General features: G+C 54.7%; 1 protein-coding gene across 4 annotated transcripts; it reads left to right on the forward strand.

The window, feature by feature from the left end:
* The first annotated feature begins 29 nt into the window (after nt 1-29).
* On the forward strand, nt 30-22,852 carry LOC123808122 (cytochrome c oxidase assembly factor 8). 4 transcript variants are annotated; one of them, XM_045822482.1, is made up of 7 exons: nt 30-204; nt 9,062-9,142; nt 9,387-9,482; nt 17,618-17,815; nt 18,898-18,961; nt 20,806-20,896; nt 22,513-22,852. In XM_045822482.1, exons 1-7 carry the CDS (start codon nt 82-84, stop codon nt 22,571-22,573), a joined length of 714 nt encoding a protein of 237 aa, XP_045678438.1. In that variant the 5' UTR covers nt 30-81; the 3' UTR covers nt 22,574-22,852. The 4 variants fall into 4 exon arrangements, with proteins under 4 accessions (XP_045678438.1, XP_045678437.1, XP_045678440.1 ...); XM_045822481.1 differs by having other exon boundaries at nt 33-204; nt 22,468-22,852; XM_045822484.1 differs by lacking the exons at nt 9,062-9,142; nt 9,387-9,482 and having other exon boundaries at nt 34-204; nt 20,806-20,898; nt 22,472-22,852.

A 22,852-nucleotide genomic window follows, 5' to 3' on the forward strand; every position in this document is an offset into this window, starting at 1 on the left:
CGCCCTCTGGCTTTGCGACCTGCCGTAAGGCAGCCCGCCGCGCTGTCGCGACTGCGCAGTGGGAGCCGGGGGACGCGGGCCATGGCAGCCTGGCGGACCCTGGGCAAAAGCCGTCGCGCTCCTCTGAGCCGCGCCTTCTCCGACTGCGGCTGTCGGCTCGCCCCCGAGCGCGGCGCCGAGTGCAGGGATGCGGCGCCCGGCCGGGTAAGTGGGGTTCCCGGAGGGGTTGGGCCGGGAGGGGTGCCCGCTCAGGCGGCCCCTGGGACACCTGTGCCTCCGGAACGCGACGCGCCCCGCTGCTGCGGCCGCTGCGCCCCCGGGTCCGCCCCTTGGGCCGGGGAGCGGGGCCGCCGCGCCCGTGCGGGTGACGGGCTTGCTGCTGTCGCAGGCCAGCTGGCGGTTGGTACGTGCCTCGTTCCTCCTCGAGGGAAACTGTTCCTTAATGAACTCTTAAGGCGCACAGCGTGTGTTTTTTGTTTGTTTTTGTCTGTGTTTTGATTTCGTTAAGATTTTTAGTGCCAAGAAAACGTTGGTGCTTTTCTTTCTTTTCTTTTTTGATTTTTTAAAATTTTATTTTAATCATTGTTCAAGTAGTTTTCTCCCTTTTACTCCCACTCCAGCCCCCCTCCCACCCCTCCCCACCTTCCTTGCATTTCCACCCTCCCTTTAGTTTATGACCTTGTGTCCTTTAAGTTTGTTCCCGTGAACCCTTCCCCTTTTCCCCTGAAATTCCCTCCCCTCTCCCCTCTGGTCACTGTCAGCCTGTCCTCTATTTCAGTGTCTTTGGTTATATTTTGCTTGTTCGTTTGTCTTGTTGTTTAGGTTCCTGTTAAAGGTGAGAGCATATGGTATTTGTCTTTCACTGTCTGGCTTGTTTCACTTAGCATAATGTTTTCCAGCTCCATCCACGCTGTTGCAAAAGGTAGGAGGTTCTTTCTTTCTTTCTGCTGCATAGAATTCCATTGTGTAAATGTACCATAGTTTTTTGGTCCATTCATTTACTGATGGGCATCTTGGTTGCTTCCAGCATCTAGCTATTGTAAATTGTGCTGCTATGAACATCAGGGTGTATAGGGTCTTTTGGATTGGTGTTTCAGGGTTCTTAGGATAGAGTCCCAGCAGTGGAATTGCAGGGTCAAAAGGCAGTTTCATTTTTAGTTTTCTGAGGAAGTTCCATACTGCTTTCCATAGTGGTTGTACCAGTCTGCAGTCCCACCAGCAGTGCACTAGGGTCCCCTTTTCTCCAAAACCCCTCCAACACTTGTTGTTTGTTGCTTTGTTTATGACGGCCATTCTGACTGGTGTGAAGTGGTATCTCATTGTGGTTTTAATTTGCATCTCTCTGATAGCTAGCGATATTGAACATCGTTTCATGTGTCTTTGGATCCTCTGTATGTCCTCCTTGGAGAAGTGTCTGTTCAAGTCCTTTGCCCACTTTTTAATTGGATTCCTTGTCTTCTTAGAGTGCAGTCGTGTAAGTTCTCTATATATTTTGGAGATTAAACCCTTGTCTGAGGTATCATTGGCAAATATGTTTTCCCATACAGTTGGTTCTCTTTTAATTTTGATACTGTTTTCTTTAGCTGTGCAGAAGCTTTTAATTTTGATGAGGTCCCATTTGTTTATTCTTTCATTTATGTCCCTTGCACTGGGGGACATATCAGTAAAAAAGTTTCTGCGTGAAATATCTGAGATTTTCCTACCTACGTTCTTCTCTAGGACTTTAATGGTGTCACGTTTTATATTTAAGTCTTTTATCCACCTTGAATTTATTTTTGTATATGGTGTGAGTTGGTGCTCAAGTTTCATTTTTTTGCACATGGCTGTCCAGTTCTCCCAACACCATTTGTTGAAGAGGCTATTTTTACTCCATTTTATGTCGCTGCCTCCTTTGTCAAATATTAATTGACCATAGAGACTTGGGTTTATTTCTGGGCTCTCTGTTCTGTTCCATTGGTCTATGTGCCTGTTTTTATGCCAGTACCAGGGTGTTTTGATTACAGTGGCCTTGTAATACAGTTTAGTGTCGGGTATTGTGATCCCTCCTACTTTACTCTTCTTTCTGAAGATTGCAGCAGCTATTCGGGGTCGTTTATGATTCCATATAAATTTTTGAAGTGTTTGTTCTATGTTTGTGAAATATGCCATTGGTACTTTAATGGGAATTGCATTGAATGTGTAAATTGCTTTGGGTAGTATGGACATTTTGATGATATTAATTCTTCCAATCCATGAACACGGTATATGTTTCCATTTGTTTGTGTCTTCCTTGATTTCTTTCCTGGGTGTTATATAGTTTTCTGAATACAGGTCTTTTACCTCTTTGGTTAGGTTTATTCCTAGATATTTTATTTTTTCTTTTTGCTATTTCAAATGGAATTTTTTCCTTGATCTCTGCTTCTGCTGTTTCATTGTTGGTGTGCAGAAATGCCTTTGATTTCTGGATATTGACTTCGTATCCCGCTGTTTTGCCAAGTTCATTTATTAGGTCAAGCAGTTTTTTGGTAGAGTCAATAGGATTTTCTTTGTATACTATCATGTCATCTGCAAACAGTGACAGTTTTGTTTCCTCCTTTCCGATTTGGATGCCTTTTATTTCTTTTTCTTGTCTGATTGCTGTGGCTAAAACTTCCAGTACTATATTGAATAGAAGTGGTGAAAGTGGACAACCTTGTCTTGTTCCTGATCATAGTGGGAAAGATTTTAGTTTTTGCCCATTGAGAATGATGTTGGCTGAAGGTCTCTCATATATGGCCTTTATTATGTTGAGGAACGCTCCTTCTATTCCCACTTTGCCGAGTGTTTTTATCATGAATGGGTGCTGTACATTATCAAATGCTTTTTCTGCATCAATTGATATGATCATGTTGTTTTTGTCTTTGCTTTTGTTTATGTGATGTATTACATTTACTGACTTGCGAATATTGAACCATCCTTGCATCCCTGGAATGAATCCCACTTGGTCATGGTGTATGATCTTTTTAATGTATTGTTGGATGCGGTTTGCCAGTATTTTGTTGAGGATTTTAGCGTCAATGTTCATCAGTGATATTGGCCTGAAGTTTTCTTTCTTTGTTGTGTCTTTACCTGGTTTTGTAATTAGGATGATGTTGGCCTCATAAAAAGAGTTTGGGAGACTCCCATCTTTTTGGATTTTTTGGAATAGTCTGTGAAGGATAGGGGTTAGCTCTTCCTTAAATGCTTTGTAGAATTCCCCTGTGAAACCATCTGGTCCCGGGCTTTTGTGTGTTGGGAGTTTTTTTTATTACTGCTTCAACTTCTTTTGTTGTTATTGGTCTGTTCAGGCTTTCTGCTTCTTTTTCATTGAGTTTTGGATGATTATATTTTTCTAGAAATTTGTCCATTTCACCTAGGTTTTCAAATTTCTTGGCATATGGTTCTTTGTAGTAATTTCTTACAATCCTTTGTATTTCTGTGGGATCTGTTGTAATCTCTCCTCTTTCATTTCTGATTGTGTTTATTTGGGTCTTCTGTCTTTTTTTTCTTGATGCTGCTTAAAGGCTTGTTGATTTTGTTTATCTTTTTGAAGAACCAGCTCTTGGATTCATTGATCCTTAGAATTGTGCTTTTAGTCTCTATGTCATTTAATTGTGCTCTGATCTTGGTTATTTCCTTCCTTGTGCTTGCTCTGGGCTGCCTTTGTTGTTGTTCCTAGAGTTCTTGTAGATGTAGAGTTAGGTTGTTTGGAATGTTTCTAACCTTTTTAGGTGGGCCTGTATCGCTATGAACTTCCCTCTCAGGACTGCCTTGGCTGTGTCCCGTAAGTTTTGGGTTGTTGTGAGTTCATTTTCATTTGTTTCCAGAAACCTTTTGATTCCCTAATATCATTCTTGACCCATTCATTGTTTAATAGCATGCTATTTAATCTCCATGATTTTGAGTTTTTGGTTTTTTTCCTTGGAGTTGGTTTCTAGCTTCAGTCCCTTGTGGTCTGAGAAAATGCTTGGTATGATTTCAATTTTCTTGAAATTCTTGAGGCTTGTTTTGTGTCCTATCATGTGGTCTATCTTTGAGAATGTTCCGTGTACATTTGAAAAGAATGTGTATTTAGCTTCTTTTGGATGGAGGGCTCGGTATATATCAGTGAAGTCCATTTCATCAAGGGTATTGTTCAATGCCACAATATCTTTGTTGATATTTTGTTTAGAAGATCTGTCCATTTTTGATAGTGGGGTGTTAAAATCTCCCACTATAATTGTGTTGCTGTCCATATCTTTCTTGAAGTCCTGCCACGCCCTCTTCCAACCATGTTTTTTGACAAGGTCCGAACGTGGAAAGAGGGCATTCAAGGAATCCATCTTCCTGGAAGAGAGCGTGGCATACAAAGGGGGGCGGTAATTTTTCTGGGGATTGCTCTTAATTTCCTTGCTAATATTAATCATGGTCTTTCTTTGTACCCTGATTCCCATAAGAACAGGCCATGAGAAGAAAGAGTCTCGAAGAGAGTCAATGATTGATTTTGAGGGAAATTCTGAAGGGACAACTAGTTCTCCCGAGACTATTGAATCATGCCCAGATTGTTTTAAACAAGGAGTTTATAAACCCGAGTAAAAAATTATCCCTGATTGTTCCCATAAAAGAATTCATAAATCAGTTACAACAGGCTGAGTTATTGGCGGACTTTCCCATGCCTGTTCCTTACCCATAGATACAAAGAGTCTTTCAAGAAAACAAGAAAAAAATTATATAGACCCCTACCCACAGCCCAGGGATACTCCTGGGTAGCATATTGGATTAATGGCTAATTATGGTATCCCCCAAAAGGAGCTAATGGTTTCCAGAGAGTTCCAGATCTCCCATTGCCTTATACAGGAGCATATAATGAGGGTGGCATTAGAATGGTCAATAAGGATGAAATTCAAGTGCTTTATAATAGTCTAAATTTCATGGAAAGGCTAGCTCGAAGCAGACCTCCCTGGTGTTTATTAATTAAGAAATAAAAAGAGTTTATTGTAGCTGAATTTCCTGTTTATCTCTCCTTATATGTTTGTTTTGGAGATTAAAAGGTGGTGGGATTGTCAGATATCTGCATCTCAGGTTTATTAATTCGCATAATTCCAATGAAGTTGTATAAAATAATTTCTTGACCAAAGAATAAAATCCCCTCTAATGAAATAGCCCCTGAGTGTCTAAAAGTTGTTGGAGTAACAGCCCCGCCTTTACCTTGAATAGGAATATATATCAAATAGAATTAGACAGGCAAAGAAATAAGAAAAGCTGGTTAACTATTATAAATTAAGCACGTAGAAACAGTTACCAGGGAGTTAGAGTCCATGGTACATAGAGAAATATTTTAAACAGAAAAGGTAAATAGGTAAGTTAGACATCACAAAGGCCTTATAATAAATTTCCTATAACCTCTATTCAATTTAGCGTATCCTTTTGCCCCCATGACAAATTCTGAGAACTTTAATAAACAATAAGACATTCAAACTCTGTACGTACAGCTATTTCTAATTGTCTGATTTATGGCTCTCCTGGTTAAAATAATCTTTGTTTAATATAACTAAATCTATGGGAATTTTTGTATTTTTCCTGGTTACCTTTGTATTAAATTTTTTTCTGCTTCACCTAATCGCAAATGTCAATCACTGCTAAAAATGAAAGTATAAAAACCTGCTTGCACTCGCAATAAACGGAACAGAGCGTCACCGTTCTCTGAGGCGTGTTGTCGTCTGTCTCCCGTCGCCGACGCCTCACCCACCTTTCAGGAACCCCTGGACCCCGCTGCGGCCGGGCCGCGGCAAAGTCCTCTAATATTTTCTTTATGTATTTGGGTGCTCCTATGTTGGGTGCATATATATTTACAATATTTATGTCTTCTTGATAGATTCTTCCCTTCAGTATTATGAAGTGACCTTCTGGGTCTCTCTTTATGGACCTTTTTTGGAAGTCTATTTTGTCTGATATGAGTATTGCTACCCCTGCTTTTTTTCCTGTCTGTTTGCTTGGAAGATTTGTTTCCAGCCCTTCCCTTTCAGCCTATGCAGGTCTTTTATCCTGAGGTGGGTCTCTTGTAGACAGCAGATACGTGGGTCATTTTTTCTTATCCATTCAGCTATTCTATGTCTTTTGATTGGAGCATTTAATCCATTTACGTTTAAGGTTATTATTGATAGGTACTTATTCATTTTCTTTTATGTATGTGGATTCCTCTCTCTCTCTTTTTCTTTCCTTCCCTTCCTTAAAGAAGTCCCTTTAGGAACTCTTGCAGAGCTGGTTTGGTCGAGGTGTATTCTTTTAGACTTCTTTTGTCTGGGAAGCTTCTTATTTGGCCTTCTTTCCTGATTGAGAGCCTTGCTGGACATAGCAGCCTTGGTTGCAGACCTCTGGTTCTCATTACCTGGAGTATTTCTTGCCATTCTCTTCTGGCTTGAAGTGCTTCCATTGAGAAGTCGGCTGTTAGCCTTATTGGGGCTCCCTTGTATGTTACTTCCTGTTTCTCCCTTGCTGCCTTTAAGATTCTCTCTTTGTCTTGAAATTTTGCCGTTTTAATTATGATGTGTCTTGAGGTGGGTCTCTTTGGATTCCTCTTGATTGGGACTCTCTGTGTTTCCTGGATTTGTGTGACTTTTTCTCTCATTGAATTAGGGAAGTTCTCCTTCATTACTTGTTCAACTAGGTTTTCTATCCCTTGCTCTTCTTCTGCTTCTGGTATCCCTATTATACGGATATTATTATGTTTCATATTGTCTTGCATTTCTCTTAATCCCTCTTCATTCTTTCTGAGCCTCTTTTCCTTTTCCTGCTCTTTCTGGATGCTGTTTTCTACTTTGTCCTCCAGCTCGCTAATCCGATCTTCTGCTTCATCGATCCTGCTTTTCATTCCTTCTGCTGTGTTCTTCAGTTCAGAAATTGTATTCATTTCCTCTTGACCTTTGTTGAGAGTTTCTATTTCCTTTTTCATGTTTATATAGTTTGCAGTGAGGTTGATGTAGTTTCCCTCTAATTTCTGATAGCTCATTGTGAGTTCATTGAACTTCCTGGTAGTCATTGTTTTGAACTCACTATCAGATAGTTGAGTTGCCTCTATTTCATTTAGCATTTTTCCTGAGGCTTCCTTGTTTCCCTTCAATTGGGGGTTGTTTCTTTGTTTTCTCATTGTTCGTGGGTTTCTTCTTGTTAGCCTCTGTTTCTTAAATTGATCTGTTTTGGTTCCCTGAAATTATGGTGTGAACTTCTGTGGTAGAATATTTGTGAGATTCAGTGGTGCAATCTCCTTCGTGTATCCTGGTGTTCACAGCTTCCCCCTACTCTTTTTTTGTGATCAGTTGGAGGAGTTAAGCGAAATGGTTTAAGACAGCAATACAGTCTACTATGATATCTACTTTAGCAGCCAGTAGAGAAGAGATGGGTTACCCTTTGGCTCCTTATAGTGTTAACTGTGATCCTCCACCCCACTATCCATGTTTTAGAAAGGATGGAAAGAAGGTAAGACTCTTATTGGGGACGAGAGGATTGTTAGTTGGATCTAGAAAGCTGTGAGGCTGTGGGAGGTCAGATTCTAAGGTAGGGTTGGACTAAAGATTAGTATATAGGAGTAGTGAGTAAAAGAATAGAGACAACCTCCACAATAGTATAGTTCAGAAAATTGCAAAGTGGGCTGAGATCAGGTAGGGGTATTGAGTAGTATTTACAATTGTATGAACTAGGTCTTATTAACAGTAATAGTAAAGTGACAGTCTTGTGGCAGAATTGATGAGATCTAGATAACAAGAATAAAGAGTATAGAACCTTGAGAGGTGTATTAATGGAACACAGATGAAGAATAGTAAATTATCAACACATTGTGACTGAGATACCAGGGGGAACCTACCAAATGACAGTATAACCAGCCAAGCAAAGAAGATTATACAGAAGAAAAAGAATACCAAAATACTATTAAAATAAAAAATGTCAGAAAAGTGAGAAAAAGATAATACAAATTTACAGTAACTTGTAAGATTGAAAAAAAGAAAGGAAAGAAAAGAAAAGCAGAAGATGAAGTGCAGGAGAGATAAATTTGGAGTGGAAAGAATAATATTAGGATGAATGGAAGAGAAACATAAGGGATTGCGAGGTATAAAAAGAATAAGAATTGAAAAATAAAATGTCACATGAAACACAAGATAAAATCAATCAATCAACAACAATCACCAAAACAAAACAAAACAAAACAAAACAAAACAAAAAAAGAAAACCCTCTTGTTGGTTTCTAACTGGCCAGACCAGTGTTTCTGACCTTGCTGGCTTCAGCTGGCTGAGGGACCTCTGAAATGCTTCTCTCTCTTCCAGCCAGATCCCAGCAAGACTGTCAGGTACCCTGGGCGCTCCCGAACACACTCACTCTCTAGAGCTCACTGCCGCGTTCTCCCGGACTCCGGGGTCCTGCAGGGTTCCAGCTCTGTGATCTCAGAGACACCCAGAGATGTTTTGGCATTCACTGCGCCCTCCCTGGGAATCGTAAAAGTGTGCGCCCCTCCGCCAAACTTTTGAGATTCGGGCTCTAAGATCGCCCTAAGCGCCACGCCGAGACTCTTCCGAGTTCACAGCGCGCGAGTCAGGCCTCCTGATGGGGTGCGAGCGGAGTCCTTCCCATCTCTTTGTTTTCCACCGATCCGCATCCCACCTGGGCCAGGGGTGTTGGCGCCTTTCCCGACCAGGGGCGGTCGTGTTGGCTGGGGGCCCTCACTTCTCCCAGGTCTCTAGGTGGGTGTTCATAGTCCCTGGGCGATTTCTTCCCAGACCAACTGGCCAATCTGTGCCTTCAAGCAACACGTTCTCCCCTGGAGTTGCTCAACCCCCGTATTTGGTGGAGGGAGCAGCGACTCCCCTCTCCCGGGAGCCCTGGGGCAGACCCCGGAGCACCGGGCCTGGGGACTGCACACCCCCAGACCCCGCGCTGATCCCCGGGTCCCTTTTGTCCCGAAGCAGTCTCCCTACCGCCTGGTTTTCCAGTGATCGCAATAATCCCCGATGTCCTGCTTTCAAAAGTGATTCGGTAACCCAGCCCACTTGCTCTGCCTCTCCACCGATCTGCCAGTTTCCCTCCTCTTCACAGAAGCCGAGAAAAACGCTGCCTAGAGCAAAGCCGCCATCTTCCGTCTCCCCAGGATCATTCTTTATTAAGACATTTTACCAGGTACTCTTTTCCTGTGAATGTAACTGAGGGAAATTATTCAAAACGCATGCCGGCATTACAGGCTTCTAGGCGGCAGTACTGGGTCAATGCTGTGCCCTCTAGGGATGCAGCAACAGTCACCATTGGGTAACGGTGAAAATTAAACCTTTGAATTAAATAGAATAAAACACTATTGGACCTTTCAGCTCATTCCCGTTGGTGCTTTTCTTCAAGCGCCGGCAAACTTTGTCGTCGTGTTTTGTAGGACTCGACGTTGACACCTCTTTCTTCTTTGGAAACTGCGCTCATGCGCGTGATCCTGGCCAGAGTCGCCGAGGCCCGCGCCCGTCAGGCGGGCTCCGTGAGTCGCACTTCCGGGGGAGCAGGTTGTGTTTTCGGGGAGCCGGAGACCTTTATCCCAGCGGCCGCCTTAAGTGCTGGCTGATGAAACAGATAAACAAAGCACCCAAACACCGAGTTTGCTGACGGGCTAACGCGGGGGGCTGGAAGGCTCGGTTGCAACAATCATTAAAGAAGGGTACAACCCGTTTTAAGAATTCCAAAGTGTGTCTGTCTGTGAGTTTCCGTGCCTTTTGGTCTGTTGTTACTAACCTTCTTGTACAAATGTGGCTTTGAAAGTCTGTCTAGGTGAGAGTTTAGAGGAGGCGTTACCAGGGCAACGGGCCCCCCAGACCCTGGGCCCCTGGCTGGGTCCCTGACACGGGGTGGCAGCTCTGACCTGTGTGTACGGTATCATCCCACCCAGCACGTCACTCCTGGGGCAGAGAAGCCCGAGCAGGTACTGGGAGCACTCTGGCGGGCAGACAGCACCGCCCTCGAGGGGTGCTGGTCCCCAGGAGGAGCCCCCCTCCGCCGTCGGCCATCGCAGTCCAGCGCGGGGAGCCAGCGCTGCGCACCTGTCGGGCCGCAACCCCGCGAAGGTGGAACTGCTGCCCCCCAGCTTCAGCATGACGATGGCACTGGTGATGTGTTTTAGGGGGGCCCCCTCATCCTGGATACAGCAGGGGCCGAAAAGGGCGGTTCTCGCCTGGGGCCGCTGGTGTTGCCCCTCTGCCCCATCTTTGTGTGCCTCCAGCGGGGTCCCGGTTTCTGCCAGAAAAGTGTTGCAGAACCTGGGCTTGGGCTCGCGGTCTCAGCTCCCAGTGAAGTGTTCTCGAGCTGCTTCCTGCCTGCTGACCCCTCCTCTGTGCAGCCTAACGTCATTGGTCTCTAAACCTGTCTGCACATCTGGATCACGGGGAAGACTTTGGAAGCCGCGGGGCCGCCCTGGCTGCGGTGCTCAGGGGATGGAGCGCCCGCCTGTGAGCTGTGAGGTTGCCGGTCGATTCCCCATCGGGCACATGCCTGGTGCGGGCCAGGTGCCCAGTTGGGGGCGTGCGTTCCTCTCCCTTTCTTTCTCCCTCTCTCTAAACGTAAATACAACTCATGTTTATTTAAACACATCAGATCAGTTGGTTGCCTCTCGCACTCCCCCACCGGGGACCTGGCCCGCAACCCAAGCACGTGCCCCGACTAGGATTCGAGTCGGTGACCTTTCACTTCGCAGGCCGGGGCTCACTCCCCTGAGCCACACCAGCCAGGACACATAAAACCTTAAAAAAGAAAAGAAAACCACAGGGCTCCCCCGCCACCCAGGATTCTGATGTGGGTGCCTCGGGATGTGGGCTGGGCACCGTGCAGTTGCTTACCTATCAGTTTCCACCGCTCGTGTAGTCCCCCCTCCCCTCCCCCACCCCGCCCCAGGTTCATCGAGGTGTAAAGCCAGGGCTTGAAGGGCGAGTCTCCTCGCCTCTTGGGTTGGAGTGCCACTGGACACTCGAACATTTGCCTGTCTGGGTTCGCTGACCTTTGTGGCGACGGTTAATGTTCATCGGGCACCTGCAGGTGCTGCTCCGAGAGGCCCACATGGTTGGACTTACGGGCCCTCAGGGCTCCGTGCGGGCATTGCGCTGGCCGCCCTCGTTTCCTAGGGGAGGCAGCTCGGGGACGGGGAGACCGAGGGCTTTCCCAAGATCTCTCCGCCTGAGCACAAGGAGTGTGTGTGCGTGCAACGGTCACGCCCAGCGGAGAGGGAATGCACTTTTTCTTCTAGTAACTTCTGCATCAGAAAGAACAAAGAGGCGGGCCCTCCGCGTGGAGAGGTAGCACTCACTCCCAGGTAACAGAGAACGGAAGTGCCGATCCCGTGTTTTGCTCCGATCTTCGGTGCGGAGAGCGCTCTGCAAACCCCGAAGTGTAGGCTACACATCCTGAGGCGGAAGGTGGGACTCCAAGTAAACGAGACACCAGCGAGAGGTCTCGCGGGATTTTAAAGTTAGCGTGGCATTTCTGGGGTTTCAGTAAATAGTTGGAGAAATTAAAGCCGGGAGGGGAAGACTTCAAAAACCGTGTTCGACTCCGTCGTCGTCGTAAGGGTGATGGGGAATGTGGGTCCCAGAGCCGTCGGGTGACGTGCCTGGCGGTGCCCAGGGCTCTCGCGTGGCTGTAACGGGGCGCCCCCCACCCCAGGGGGCGGGGGAGGGGTCTGCACTGCGCAGGGGTGACCGCAGACCCGGCCCCCTGCTGAGCGCGCCCGGCCGCTGGGAGGGGACACGCTGGCCTGGGGGGGGGGGTTGGAGGGCGGGGCACGCCCACTGGCTTGGGGCGCGCATGGCATTCTGGGAGAGGACTTCGGAAGGCCATGCCCTCCGGGAGCATGGCGGGGGGTGGGGGCAGGCGGTTCCTTCCCCTTTGCGGGGCGTGTCAGTGGGGCCCGTGGGGCCGGCGCTGCGGCCGGGGGCAGCGGCTGCCGAGAGACGCCGAGCTGGGCAGCGAGGAGACCTGCTCGGCCACCCACGTTCACGACACCTGGGTGCGAGAAGGGCTTCCTGGCGCGACCTTGGGCTGTGCTGGCGGAGGTGACGGGGTGGCTTCTCTTCGGGCGTCTCGGAGGGACCGGCTCCGAGGCAGACGCTTGCCGCGGTCCCCAAAGCCCCGGGACGGCGGCCAGCGCTGCGGGCGGGCGTTCGTTCCCGTGTTGCCTGGTTCCAGGACTTGCGCGCTGTGATTCCCGAACAGCTGTTCCTGATCCATCCGCGGACGGACTTCTCCTCCCGCGACCGTCGTCACCCAGGTGTTTTAGGCAGGAACCTGCCGTTGAGTAAGGGGTTCCTTTCTTTTCCACCGGACTCTGTCTCCGGAGGTCTGCCGGGTCGGCGGTGAGCCGTAGCCTCGCCCAGTGGAGCGGCACACGAGCCGCGCGCTCTGTCTCCGTGCAGAATTTCACGGGCTCACGGACTTTCCTTCCCCGCCACTCGGGATCCTCTGAAAGTGTGTGCAGAGACTGACGAGCACAGAGCACTGCTCCGTGTCCAGTACCCGCTTCTGCCGTGACCGACAGGTGCCCTGTACCTCATGCTGACCCTTGTCCCGCACCCCGCACCCCGCACCCCGTACCCCGCCTCGGTCACTCAGCGGCAGTTATCAGACACTGCACTTCGTTTGCAGTTATTTCAGTACCTTTGAAAGGTAGGGGCTTAGAACAGATATGCAAACAGAATACCATTGTCACACCTAAAAATATGATAGTGGTTCCTTAATTCCAGCAAACGGCCGTGCTCAGATTTTTTGGGTTGTCTTAGAAATGTGGTTGTCTTAGAAATGTCAGGAATGGCTTTTTTTTAAAGTTTGTTTTATTCTCATTTAAGAGAGAAACAAGCATCTATGTGAGAGAAACATAGATCGGTTGCCTCCCCACGTGTCCCAACTGGGGATCAAACTGACAGCCCAGGCCTGTGCCCTGACTGGGAATTGGACCAGTGACCTTTCGGTGTACAGGGCAACCCTCAGCCCACTGAGCCGCCCTGGCCAGGGCGGGACCGTTTTCTTCTACGCTTTGCTTTCATCGGGGTGGGGAAAGGTCTGCATGTTATGATTGGTTCGTGTGCTTTTATTTCTCTTCGTCTCTAGGTTTCGACTCCATCCCCTTCTTTCTTTTAAAAAGCAGTTCGTTCGGGGCAGGGAAAGGGTGTGCCCTTCCAGAGCCCCCGTGGTGTGACCTAGCGTGTCCCTCGGACCCTGCGTCCCCTGCGAGTTGACGGCCGTGTCCGGGAGCCTTGTTCTCGTTCGCACCCTACTTTCTTTCCCTTCCCTGAGAAGACTGCTCCTTGGCGGTGTGGGGTCCCGGCGGGACCGGTTGCTTTTCCGACACTGAACCGGGCTTGCACCCCTGGTGTGGAGTCAGCCTGGTCCCGAGGTGCCCGCCCTTTGCGGGGTGTGCTGGCTTGTCTGGGCGTCTCCAGCCCTCCGGAGGGAGAGGCTTTCAGCTCCCCCCTCCGAGGAGTCGGGGACTGGGACCAGGGACGCCCTTGAACACTCCGTTTGGCTGGTTCCGTTCCTCTTGCCCTCGCCTGGTGCTGGGACTCGGGTGATCTCGGTGCTGTGCTCGGGCACTTGTGGGAAAGAGGGCTCGGAGACAGGTCCCCACCCTGAATCCTGGCTTCTGGAAGGGGCAGCCCCGGGGTGGGCGTGTGCTGGGGGCCTCCGGGGCCTTTGGTGGAGCGAGGGACGGGAGCCTGGCGGCCCCTGGCTGCACAGGAGGAGCCGGTGGGTTACAGGTAGAGGCAAATCCTGGAAGCTCAGCTCCCAGGCGCAGCCCCACAGGGGCCCTCGGACAGGTGAGAGCATGTACCGCTGCCCCACCCGTGGGGTTGGGAGGAGCGGCCGGAGCTGTCAGGTTGCAGCAGGTCTTGGGCGGCCTACCCTCCTTCCTGCCCCCCACCTCGGGGCAGCTCCTGCTGCAGGAACTAAATTACAGTAATTATTCACACTTCAAAGTGGCATTTCCTTTCACAAAGGACTTTCTTCCCCTCATCCCCCAAGTCCCTTCTCTCTTTGAAATAGCAGTTCTTGGGGAACAGAGGCCAGGGAGCTCTTTACGGGGAGCCCAGGGGAACAGCCCTCCCAGCTGTGAGGGAAGCTGAGGACGGTGACATGCTCGCTCGGGCCCTGGATGTGCTGGGGGCCGGGAGAGGCCGGCGGAGGCCAGAACTGCCGGGGCGGCCCCTGTAACTATTCCTGGTGGGGACCTGTGAGGGGCGGGGGCTGGGAGTGGTCTGGGACCGTGGAAACCAGGTAAACAGCACTGATGGGGGTGGGGGGATCTTCCCTTCCGCCCCTTGCTGCTGGCAGGGCTGACCTCTCCGGGCGGGTGCAGGGCAGGAGCCCCGTCCTGACGGGAGCCCACGCGGTGGGCCCGGCCAGCTCTGCCGCTGCCCGCTGGGGGCCTCTGGGGGCATCGCCCTGGGTTCCTGAGAAGGGCCTGGGGGAGAAAGGTCCAGAAAAGGTTGCAGAGGGCAATTTTGAAAAGCGCTTTTGTTTCACAAGCCAACAGGGAGATGTGATTGGACACCGTCCTCGGAAGGATGGTTGGTGACGTGCAGACGCACAGAGGGCAGACCCGCCCGCACCTCCTGATCAGGGCTCTCGCGCGGAGCGGACCGGGCTGGTCCCCGCCCGTCCGAGGAGCTCCGGGTCTGAGCGGGCGGTGGCCCCGCCTGGGCCCTGTCACTCAGGAAGGGCGCCTCCTTCCTGCCCTCGGGGCCATGTCAGCCCTTCGTCCGGACCTTTCCGCTCGGGCCGCACCTCTCGGGCCCAGCGTCACTTCTCAGTGACACCGCAGGAGGCCTGTGGAGCCACCAGACCGGGGTGCCGATGGCGTGGGACGACCTTGAGTCTGCGGAAAGGGCGGAGCGGAAACAAACTCACCAAGACTAGCAGCTGTGGAAGGGCACTCCTTCCCTTAAGGGTCTCACTTATTTTCAGACAGAGGGGAAGGGAGGGAGGAAGAGAGGGAGAGAAACATCAATGTGTGGTTGCCTCCCAGGCGTCTCCTACTGGCACCTGGCCGGCAACCCAGGCATGTGTCCTGACTGGGGATCGAACCGGTGACCCTTTGAGTTTGCAGACAGCACTCTTGATGGTGGGGACTTCTGGCCTACTCAGAACTCCTGAGCGCTCTGAGGCTAGTTCATCAGTCGTTGCCATATCTGTAAACTTCGCATCTTTGCCCACCAAGTCGTTGATCTAAATCAAGCTTCTTGAAGATGATGTGCATTTAATCGACTTTATCAAGGGGTGGTTTACATGCGGTGAAGTGACTACACCCGCTGTGAGGTGCATCCGATGCGTCTGGCTCGTGTGTAGATCTTCCCAGCCCCCACCCCAGTGGGGTCAGGACAGTGCCTCCAGGCCCCTCGCCCCTCTCCCCGGGCAGCCGCTGGTCTGGGCACTTGGCCCAGAACGTCACACAGGTGGGGCCACATGGTCTGCCCTCGTTGGTCCCTGGCTTTGTCCACACGCTGTGCGTGGGTCAGCGGCTCGCCCCTGCCTGGTGCTGCGCAGCTCCGTCGTGGCCCCCGGAGGGGGGGCTCAGGGAGCAGCCCCGACCCCCCCAGGTGCTCGGCAGGGCTTGCTCTTCAGAAGACGAAGTGGAGAGACTTCCGACGTGAGCTGTGTGTTCCCCTGTGAACTTCGGTCACGTCGATCCTTCAGAGGACAAGTGGAAAGGTGGTCCTCTGATTAACCGAGTAACCTTTTAACTTTAGTGTCAGCCGTGGCTGGTGTGGCTCAGTGGACTGAGTGTCGGCCTGCGACCCAAGGGGTCACTGGTTCGATTCCCAGTCAGGGCACGTGCCTGGGTTGCGGGCCAGGTCCCACGTTGGGGGGGCGTGTGAGAGGTGACCGACTGATGCTTCTCTCCTTTCTTTCTGTCTTCCTCCTCCTCTCTCTAAAAGTAGATAAATAAAATTTAAAAAATAAGTTTAAAGTCGGGCCAGTTGAAATCCAGTTCACACTCACTAAAACTCGCTCCTGACACACACACGCAACGCAGCTCAAGTCATGGGACGTTTTCACCCCCCGGAGACCCCTTCGACCTGCCCCGGCCCCTCCGTCCCGCGGAGTCGCTGGGGAAGGGTCACACGGACGCCTGCGCGGTGCAATGCACTGCCCTCCCCCCCCCGCCCTGCCCCCCCTCTCTCCGTGGCTGAGCGGTGTCCTCGCGCCCGCCCCTCACGCACCGGAGGGGGGACGCCCCCAGATTGGGGTGGTCGTGAAAAAAGCCACTTGAATCGCTCACGCACAAGCTTCCGTGGGAGCGCTCGCCTGGGGTAGCGGCCCGGGAGGGTGGCCGGGTTGCGTGTCGGGGTGCGCAGTGTGGCGGTGGGCGGCCAGCCTCGGGCCCAAAGCGGCCGCGCCGTTTGTGCGCCCTGGGCCGCCTCGTGTGGGAGCGCGGCCGCGGCCGCCCTGCACAGCGCCCGCTGGTGTGGGCTTGTTTTTGTCTTGTAGTCGCGGCAGCAGGAGTGTGGTGGTTTGTCCCTGGGGTTCTGATTTGTGTGTCCGTAGTGACTGATGATGCTGAGCATGTTTTTGTGTGCTCGTGTTTGTATGTTCTCAGAGACTTGCATTTGATAGTTTGCCTCTTTCTTTCTTTTTTTTTTTTTTGCTCCTGCAGAGACAGCTGCCCTCGTTGGGGACTATGGGCTGTTGGCGGGCCTCATCCAAAGCTCACACGCTGGACCTTGAGGTGGCCTGCTGCCCCCATGTAGTTGATGGTCCCCAGGTTGAGGCGGTTGGGGAACTCGAATGTGTGTCCATCTGGCAGCTTGATGGTCAGCTCTGCCTGGCCGGAGGCAATGCCATCTCTGTGACACTTCCAGGCTGGAAGGGGAAGGCAGACCCCCAAGGCTGCCCCCACCCCGCACCCTGCCTTCTTGCTGTGGCACAGGGTTTTGGCGGCATCCCGTGGATCTTGGAGCGGGGGCCGAAATGCAGGTGCAGAGCTTGCTGTCTGTGCCCAGGTTCGGCAGGAAGCCTTTGGCGTCGGGGCCGCCTCGCCCGGCTCAGGACACACTGCCCCGGTGTGAGGGTCACATCATGACTGCGGGCGGCAGCGGGGTCCTGGGGACGGCAGAGCCAGCCGTCCAGAGACTCCCTGCCTGTTTCTAGCTGGGTCGTCTGTTTTCTCTCCGAGTTTCCAGAGGACCGTGCGTGTCCTGGAAACAAGCGCCCCTGTGGGTCTGCGCGTGTCCCCCTCTCCCGACCCCCGCCTGTGGCTCGTCCTCCTGGCTTCGCCGTGTGCGTCTGGGAGCGGACACCTCCACTCCGGCGGCGCCCCGTCCGCCGGACTGGTTTTGGTGTTGAAGGAGTCGGCCTCACCCCAGGCGTGCCGTCTTCTGCGGCTCGCAGGTTTCACAGACCGCGGTCTTGCGCTTAGTCTGGGCTCCGCCGGGAGGAGACGTCTGCGTGCGGGGCAAAGGCTCCCGTCTGGTGTCAGAGCCGAGCCGCTCCCGCCCGCGTGTTGAATCCATCCGCTGTGGTGGGGATGTGCACGTCCTTCGGGACGGGGGCTCCCCAGGACCTCCCGTCAGCCCGGGCTGCGAGCTCCCAGCGCCGGGGGGTCGGTCTGGCTGCCGCTGACCCCGCGTTTGGTCGCAGGCCTCCGGGTTCCGCCCCCCGAGCAAGTCTCACCGTGACTGGATCGGACCGCCAGACAAGCTGTCCAACCTGCGGCCCGTCCACTTTTACATCCCCGAAGACGAATCGGCCGCGGAACAGAAGCTCAGAGAATTAAGACAAGAAACCCAGGAGTGGAACCAGCGGTTCTGGGCGAACCAGAACGTGACCTTTCGCAAGGTGAGGGTCCGTGTCCCCTGGGGACGAGCAGTAACACGGGCGGCCACCAGGGGGCGCCAAGTCCCCAGTGTTCGCTTTGCTCCCGGTCACCACGGTCACCGCAGGTTCTTGGAAAGCCCGTGGCCCCACCTCCGCGCACCCAGCTCTTGTTTACCGCGGGCCACCGGCAGAACGGGTTTGCTGCGCGCGCGTGCCTGGTTTCCAAGAACCTGCTGATACCCATGTCCGTGTCTCAGCCCGCCCTCCCCCGCACGCCTGTGCGTGGGTGGATGTGTGCGCGGACTTTGTGCCATTTTTGTCGAGGCTGAGGTTTCCTTTTTTAAAGCTTGTGTTTATTTATTTTTAGGCAGCGGGGGAGGGAGAAAGGGAAGGAGAGAAACATCCGTGTGTGGTTGCCTCTGGCGTGCCCCCTACCTGGGACCCAGCCTGCAACCCAGGCGAGTGCCCTGACTGGGAATCGAACCCGCGACTCTCCGGTTCGCAGGCCGGCGCTCAGTCCCCTGAGCCACACAGCCCGGGCTGCGTATACTTTTTAAGTCAGCCTGTAGCTGCACCTAGAACGCACTGATCAGCCGTGGGGCCGCAAACCCCGAGACTCTGGAGGAGGGCAGGGAGCAGCTGAGCCGGAACCGGACCCCTGGCCACTGGGGGTCCCGGAGAGGAGGAGGGCTTCCGGGGTGCGTCCTCGTGCCCCCCGGGCGCTCAGTCCCCCCCCCCCCGCAGCACACGCGTGAACGGACTGCACGGGGGACGAGGGCAGCTGCTCCGGTCCAGCGGGAGAACTAGGGGTTTCGGGGGTCACCCGCTCGGGCGGGCTGTGTGGAGCGGGGCGGGCGCCTCTGGCTCTGCGAGTCTGTGGACAGACAGTGCCCCCCCCCCCCGCCCCCACCTGAGCGTGCCGACAGCTCATCTTCAAGCCCTGCCTCAAGCAGGGAACTCGCGACCACGGTCAGAGGGTGGGCGAGGGCTTTGAGAGGCCATTTCCCCGGGAACCGCGCCCGCCCCCCCGCCCCCCCCACGGCGCTGAGTCCTGGCCGGGGAGACGGGGAGACAGAAGCGCACCCCGATGTCGTCTCTTTCAGGAAAAGGAAGAGTTCATTCACTCGCGACTGAAAGCTAAAGGCCTGGGACTGAGAGCGGAGTCAGGTCAGTCCGCTCCGTCTGTTTCCTGGGGGAGGGGCCTAGTGAGGCGGCGGGAAGGGGCGGAGCCCGGGGGCCGGCCAGGGTCCGCCCTCCGCCCGCTCCCTCTGGTGGTCCTGGCTCGTTTGTGACCTCCCCAGAAAAACTTCCCGATGAAAAATCCGGAACCATGGGCCAGGGCGCCGGCCCTTCCTCATCCTCGCCCAGGCCCCTCCAGAGCGAAGGGCAGGGGCACAGAGGGACCCCCGTGCTGGGCTCCGTGGCTGGCGCGGCCCCTGGGGGGGGCGGGGCGGCTCAGGTTCCAGTCCTGGCCCTGGGCTGAGCCCTTCGCCGGTGTACCCGTTTTCTTTCCCGAGCGGCCCACGCGGGGGCGCTGTTCCTTTCCCATTCGCGGGGGGCGGGGGGGGCGGGTCGTTTAACTAGAGCTGCGGTGCTGGAGCGCAGGGCCCTCGGCTCTGGCCTGCGGGGTCGGTCCGGAGGACCGCCCCAGCGGCTCTGGCTCTCAGCTCGCCTGCGCCGCCCTTCCGGCCGAGCTGAGGAGCAAGGCCTCCTGCCCCCGGGGCCACGGACCCGCACGGAGCAGGGCCAAGGTCAGAGAGTCCCAGCCCCCTAGGTCTGTCGGGGGGTCAGGTGGGCCTCTGCGGGGGCTGCTTTGGAGACAGACCACCCTTCGCGGGCGGGAGGGGGCGTTCTGAGTCCCGTTCACAGCGTCGTGGCCGTGGCGTTCCTACCGAGGGCGTTGCCTTCCGCAGCGTTGAAGGCCGGTGCTACCGAGAGGTAAAAGTTAGCTTGGTGATGGAGCAGGAGCGGCTGCGCTGCAGGAAGCGCTCGGGAGAGGGAGCCGGCATCGTCGGCCGTTGCACGGCAACCGGCTGCGGTGACCCGACAGGGAGGGAGGGAAGGAGCAGGCTGTCCCCCTCAGTGGGCAGGGCTGTCCCCCTCAGTGGGCAGGGGACACGGTGGGTCGGCTGCAGACTCGAGGGAGGGGTTTGCTTAGTAAATAAGGTGGTAGAAACCAGTTACTTGGGCCCAGAAGAACGCACTTGGGTTCCTGTCCGCTGTGATACAAATATGCCCCAAACGGGTCAGAGCTAATTATTAAAAGTCAGTTGTTTATGGATTAGACAGTTAGACACGTGGCTCCTGGCTGTGGAAAGTCTAACAGACTGACCCGACTGATCTCTGGAGGAGCCACGTGCCGGTGCGGACGCCCTTTGACCTGTCTGTGGCGCCGGACCCCTGCCCTCTTGTCCCAGTTCCTCTGGCCCCACCGCCCAGCCTGCTCCGCTGCCTCAGTGCAGAGCTCTCTGGTGTGAGGGGGCCGCCCGAGGCCCCAGGGGTCAGGCCACAACCTGGAAGCAGAGGCCTGGGGGGCCGGGGGTGGTGGGGGGGGCGCTGAGTGTGGCTGCCGCCAGGGAAACGGAGCTGGAGGCCCTGCAAGGACAGTGTCCGGTGGACCCGAGGGCCAAACTGTCGTGTCCGGGAGATGAGTTCTTTAAAAAAAAAAAAAGAAACAGAGTTGGTATTTGTGTTGGTCTTGTGTCCTGCAACCTTGTTTTTTGTTTTTTCATTTTTCAAGATTTTATTCATTTTTAGACAGAAGGAAAAGGAAGGAGAAGGAGAGGGGGAGAAACATCACTGTGTGGTTGCCTCTCACACGCCCCCTACTGGGGGACCTGGCCCGCAACCCAGGCCTGAACCCTGACTGGGAATCAAACCTGTGACCCTTTGTTTCGCAGCTCGCACTCAGTCCACTGAGCCGCACCAGCCAGGGCCTAAACTCACCTGTTAGATGGATAGTTGTGTGTGGGCTCCTTCCCCTTAAGGCTGAAGTTGACGTTTACTTTCAGGTCAGAAAGTGACATTGAGTGCTGAAGAAATGGCCGACTTCTACAAGGAGTTTCTAAGCAAGAATTTCCAGAAGCACATGTATTACAACAGGTATGCGTTTTCTCCTTCTCCTGGAGATGGCAGAACCGCGTCCGCGCTGGGGAGGGTCTTTTTACCCTGAGTCTGAGGACGTGCGTGCCGGAGGCGCAGGTCGCCGTGAACTCAGGTTTGCACCCTCAGAGCAGGTCGGCGCTGAGAGCCACTTGCCGGCCCCTGTTGCCTAGACTCCCCTCCGAGGAGAGCTGGCTCGGGGGAGGGGCAGCCCCAGAGGAGCCCAGATCTCTCGGGTCTGAGAGGGGGGAGGCCCCGGGGCCCCGTGGTCTCCCACGGGCTGATGGGAGGGGCTCCCTTGGGCCGGAGATGCCGCCGAAGAAACCGTCCTCAGTGGATGAAAACTGCACGAGACACAGAAACACGCCTGCGACCAGGGTGACACCAACAGGCGCGGGGGACCTCGGGGCGGTCAGCTGGCTCTTCTGGAGATGGGCAAGTGGAGGAGGGGACCCGGGGAGCACCTGCCCGTCCAGGGGTCCTGTGCCGGGCGAGGGGCACTTCCCCGGAAGAGGTGGCAGCTGGAGCAGGAGCTCAGGGCCTGGGCACCGGTCTGCCCTCATGGCTGACGGGGACCTCGGCACGGACGGGCAGGCCATGGGCCCTGCGCCCGGCTCATCTCCTGGCCGTGTCTCTGAGGTGCGGGCGGAGGGCTGGGCACCGCCGGTGGCGGGGCTGGTACAGAGATGGGGGGCCGGGCCCAGTCAGGCCTCCGGAAGACGGTGCAAGGACATGGGGTGGGGGGGGTGGGGGGTTCACAGAGACTGTGTCCAGGACGATGGCCTGGGGCTGCAGCCCCCAAGGGTGGGGATTCTGCAGGACAGAGGATCCAGTTCCAACAAGGAACTAGAGTTGGGGCGGGAGAGATTTCCCTGGGATGTCTCGGGCAGACGGCCTGTGCGGAGGGTTGTCAGCCCGAGGAGGGGGCGGAGCGGGGGCTGGGTCTAGGGGGCCGGTCGGTCACAGACCCCCTCAGGAGCCACGCCGGTGCTGTGGCCCATCTCTGGAGAAGGCGGGACATGTTCTGCCTGTGGGGTGGCCGGCCCCGGGGCACGGCTGCCCGTGGGGCTGGGCTCCCAGCAGCGGAGCCGCCTGCCACCGGGCGCTCCGGCCCAGCATTGGAAGGAGGCGCCGTGGAGTGGGCTCTCCAGAGACGACTCACACGGAAGCTGAAGAGTCGCTGGAGGGAGAGGCTGCGGCGCTGTAAGGTGCTGGCCCTCAGGGTGACCGAGCGTCTCACGATGGGTCGCTTCTGTCACATGCTGCTCGCGCAGATGGGGTGCCAGAGCAGCCCCGTTCCCCCCAGCCTGGTCCCCCCCAGCCCCACCTCAGTCACCGGGTCTCTCTGAGGGTGCCGCTCGCCCCGGGCTTCTGGGGCCTTTAGCAAAACCCAGCGGGGACGGCGGAGCCGGCAGGGTCTGCATGGCTCCGGGCACCCGGGGCGGGGCCCCCTCAGCCTGGCCATGTGCTGGTGCAGGGGGTGGGGGGTGGCTTCCTGTGGCGGAAGAGGGGGGCGCCCCGCTGCCGGCCGGGCGTCCAGGGGGTCACCGTGCTGTCCTGTTCCTCCGCAGGGACTGGTACAGGCGCAACTTCACCATCACCTTCTTCATGGGCAGGGTGGCGCTGGCGCGGCTCTGGAGCAAGCTGAGCCCGGGGCGGAAGACGGCCAGCAGATAGGGGCCCGCCCGCTGCCCGCACCCCAGGCCCCCCCGGGAGCTGAGGCGGGGCCTGAAAGCCTGTGAACGACCTGAGTCCCGCCCCTTCTCCCTGGGGCCCTGGGCTCCTGCCGCCGCAGGGCCACCGCAGGGGCGCCGCTGGGAGGAGGCGGGGCCTGGTGCACCGGGGCCACAGGGCCCATCCTGCCTGGACTGCCAGCCGGCCCTTGGCCACAGAAGGGACACGATACCAACTTGAAGTGGAGGAATATGGAAACGCCAATAAAACGTCACCTGGAAA

This window comes from Phyllostomus hastatus, unplaced genomic scaffold, assembly GCF_019186645.2.
Source record: "Phyllostomus hastatus isolate PE091 unplaced genomic scaffold, TTU_PhHast_1.1 phas_scaffold_501, whole genome shotgun sequence".
NCBI classification, from domain to species: Eukaryota; Metazoa; Chordata; class Mammalia; order Chiroptera; family Phyllostomidae; genus Phyllostomus; species Phyllostomus hastatus.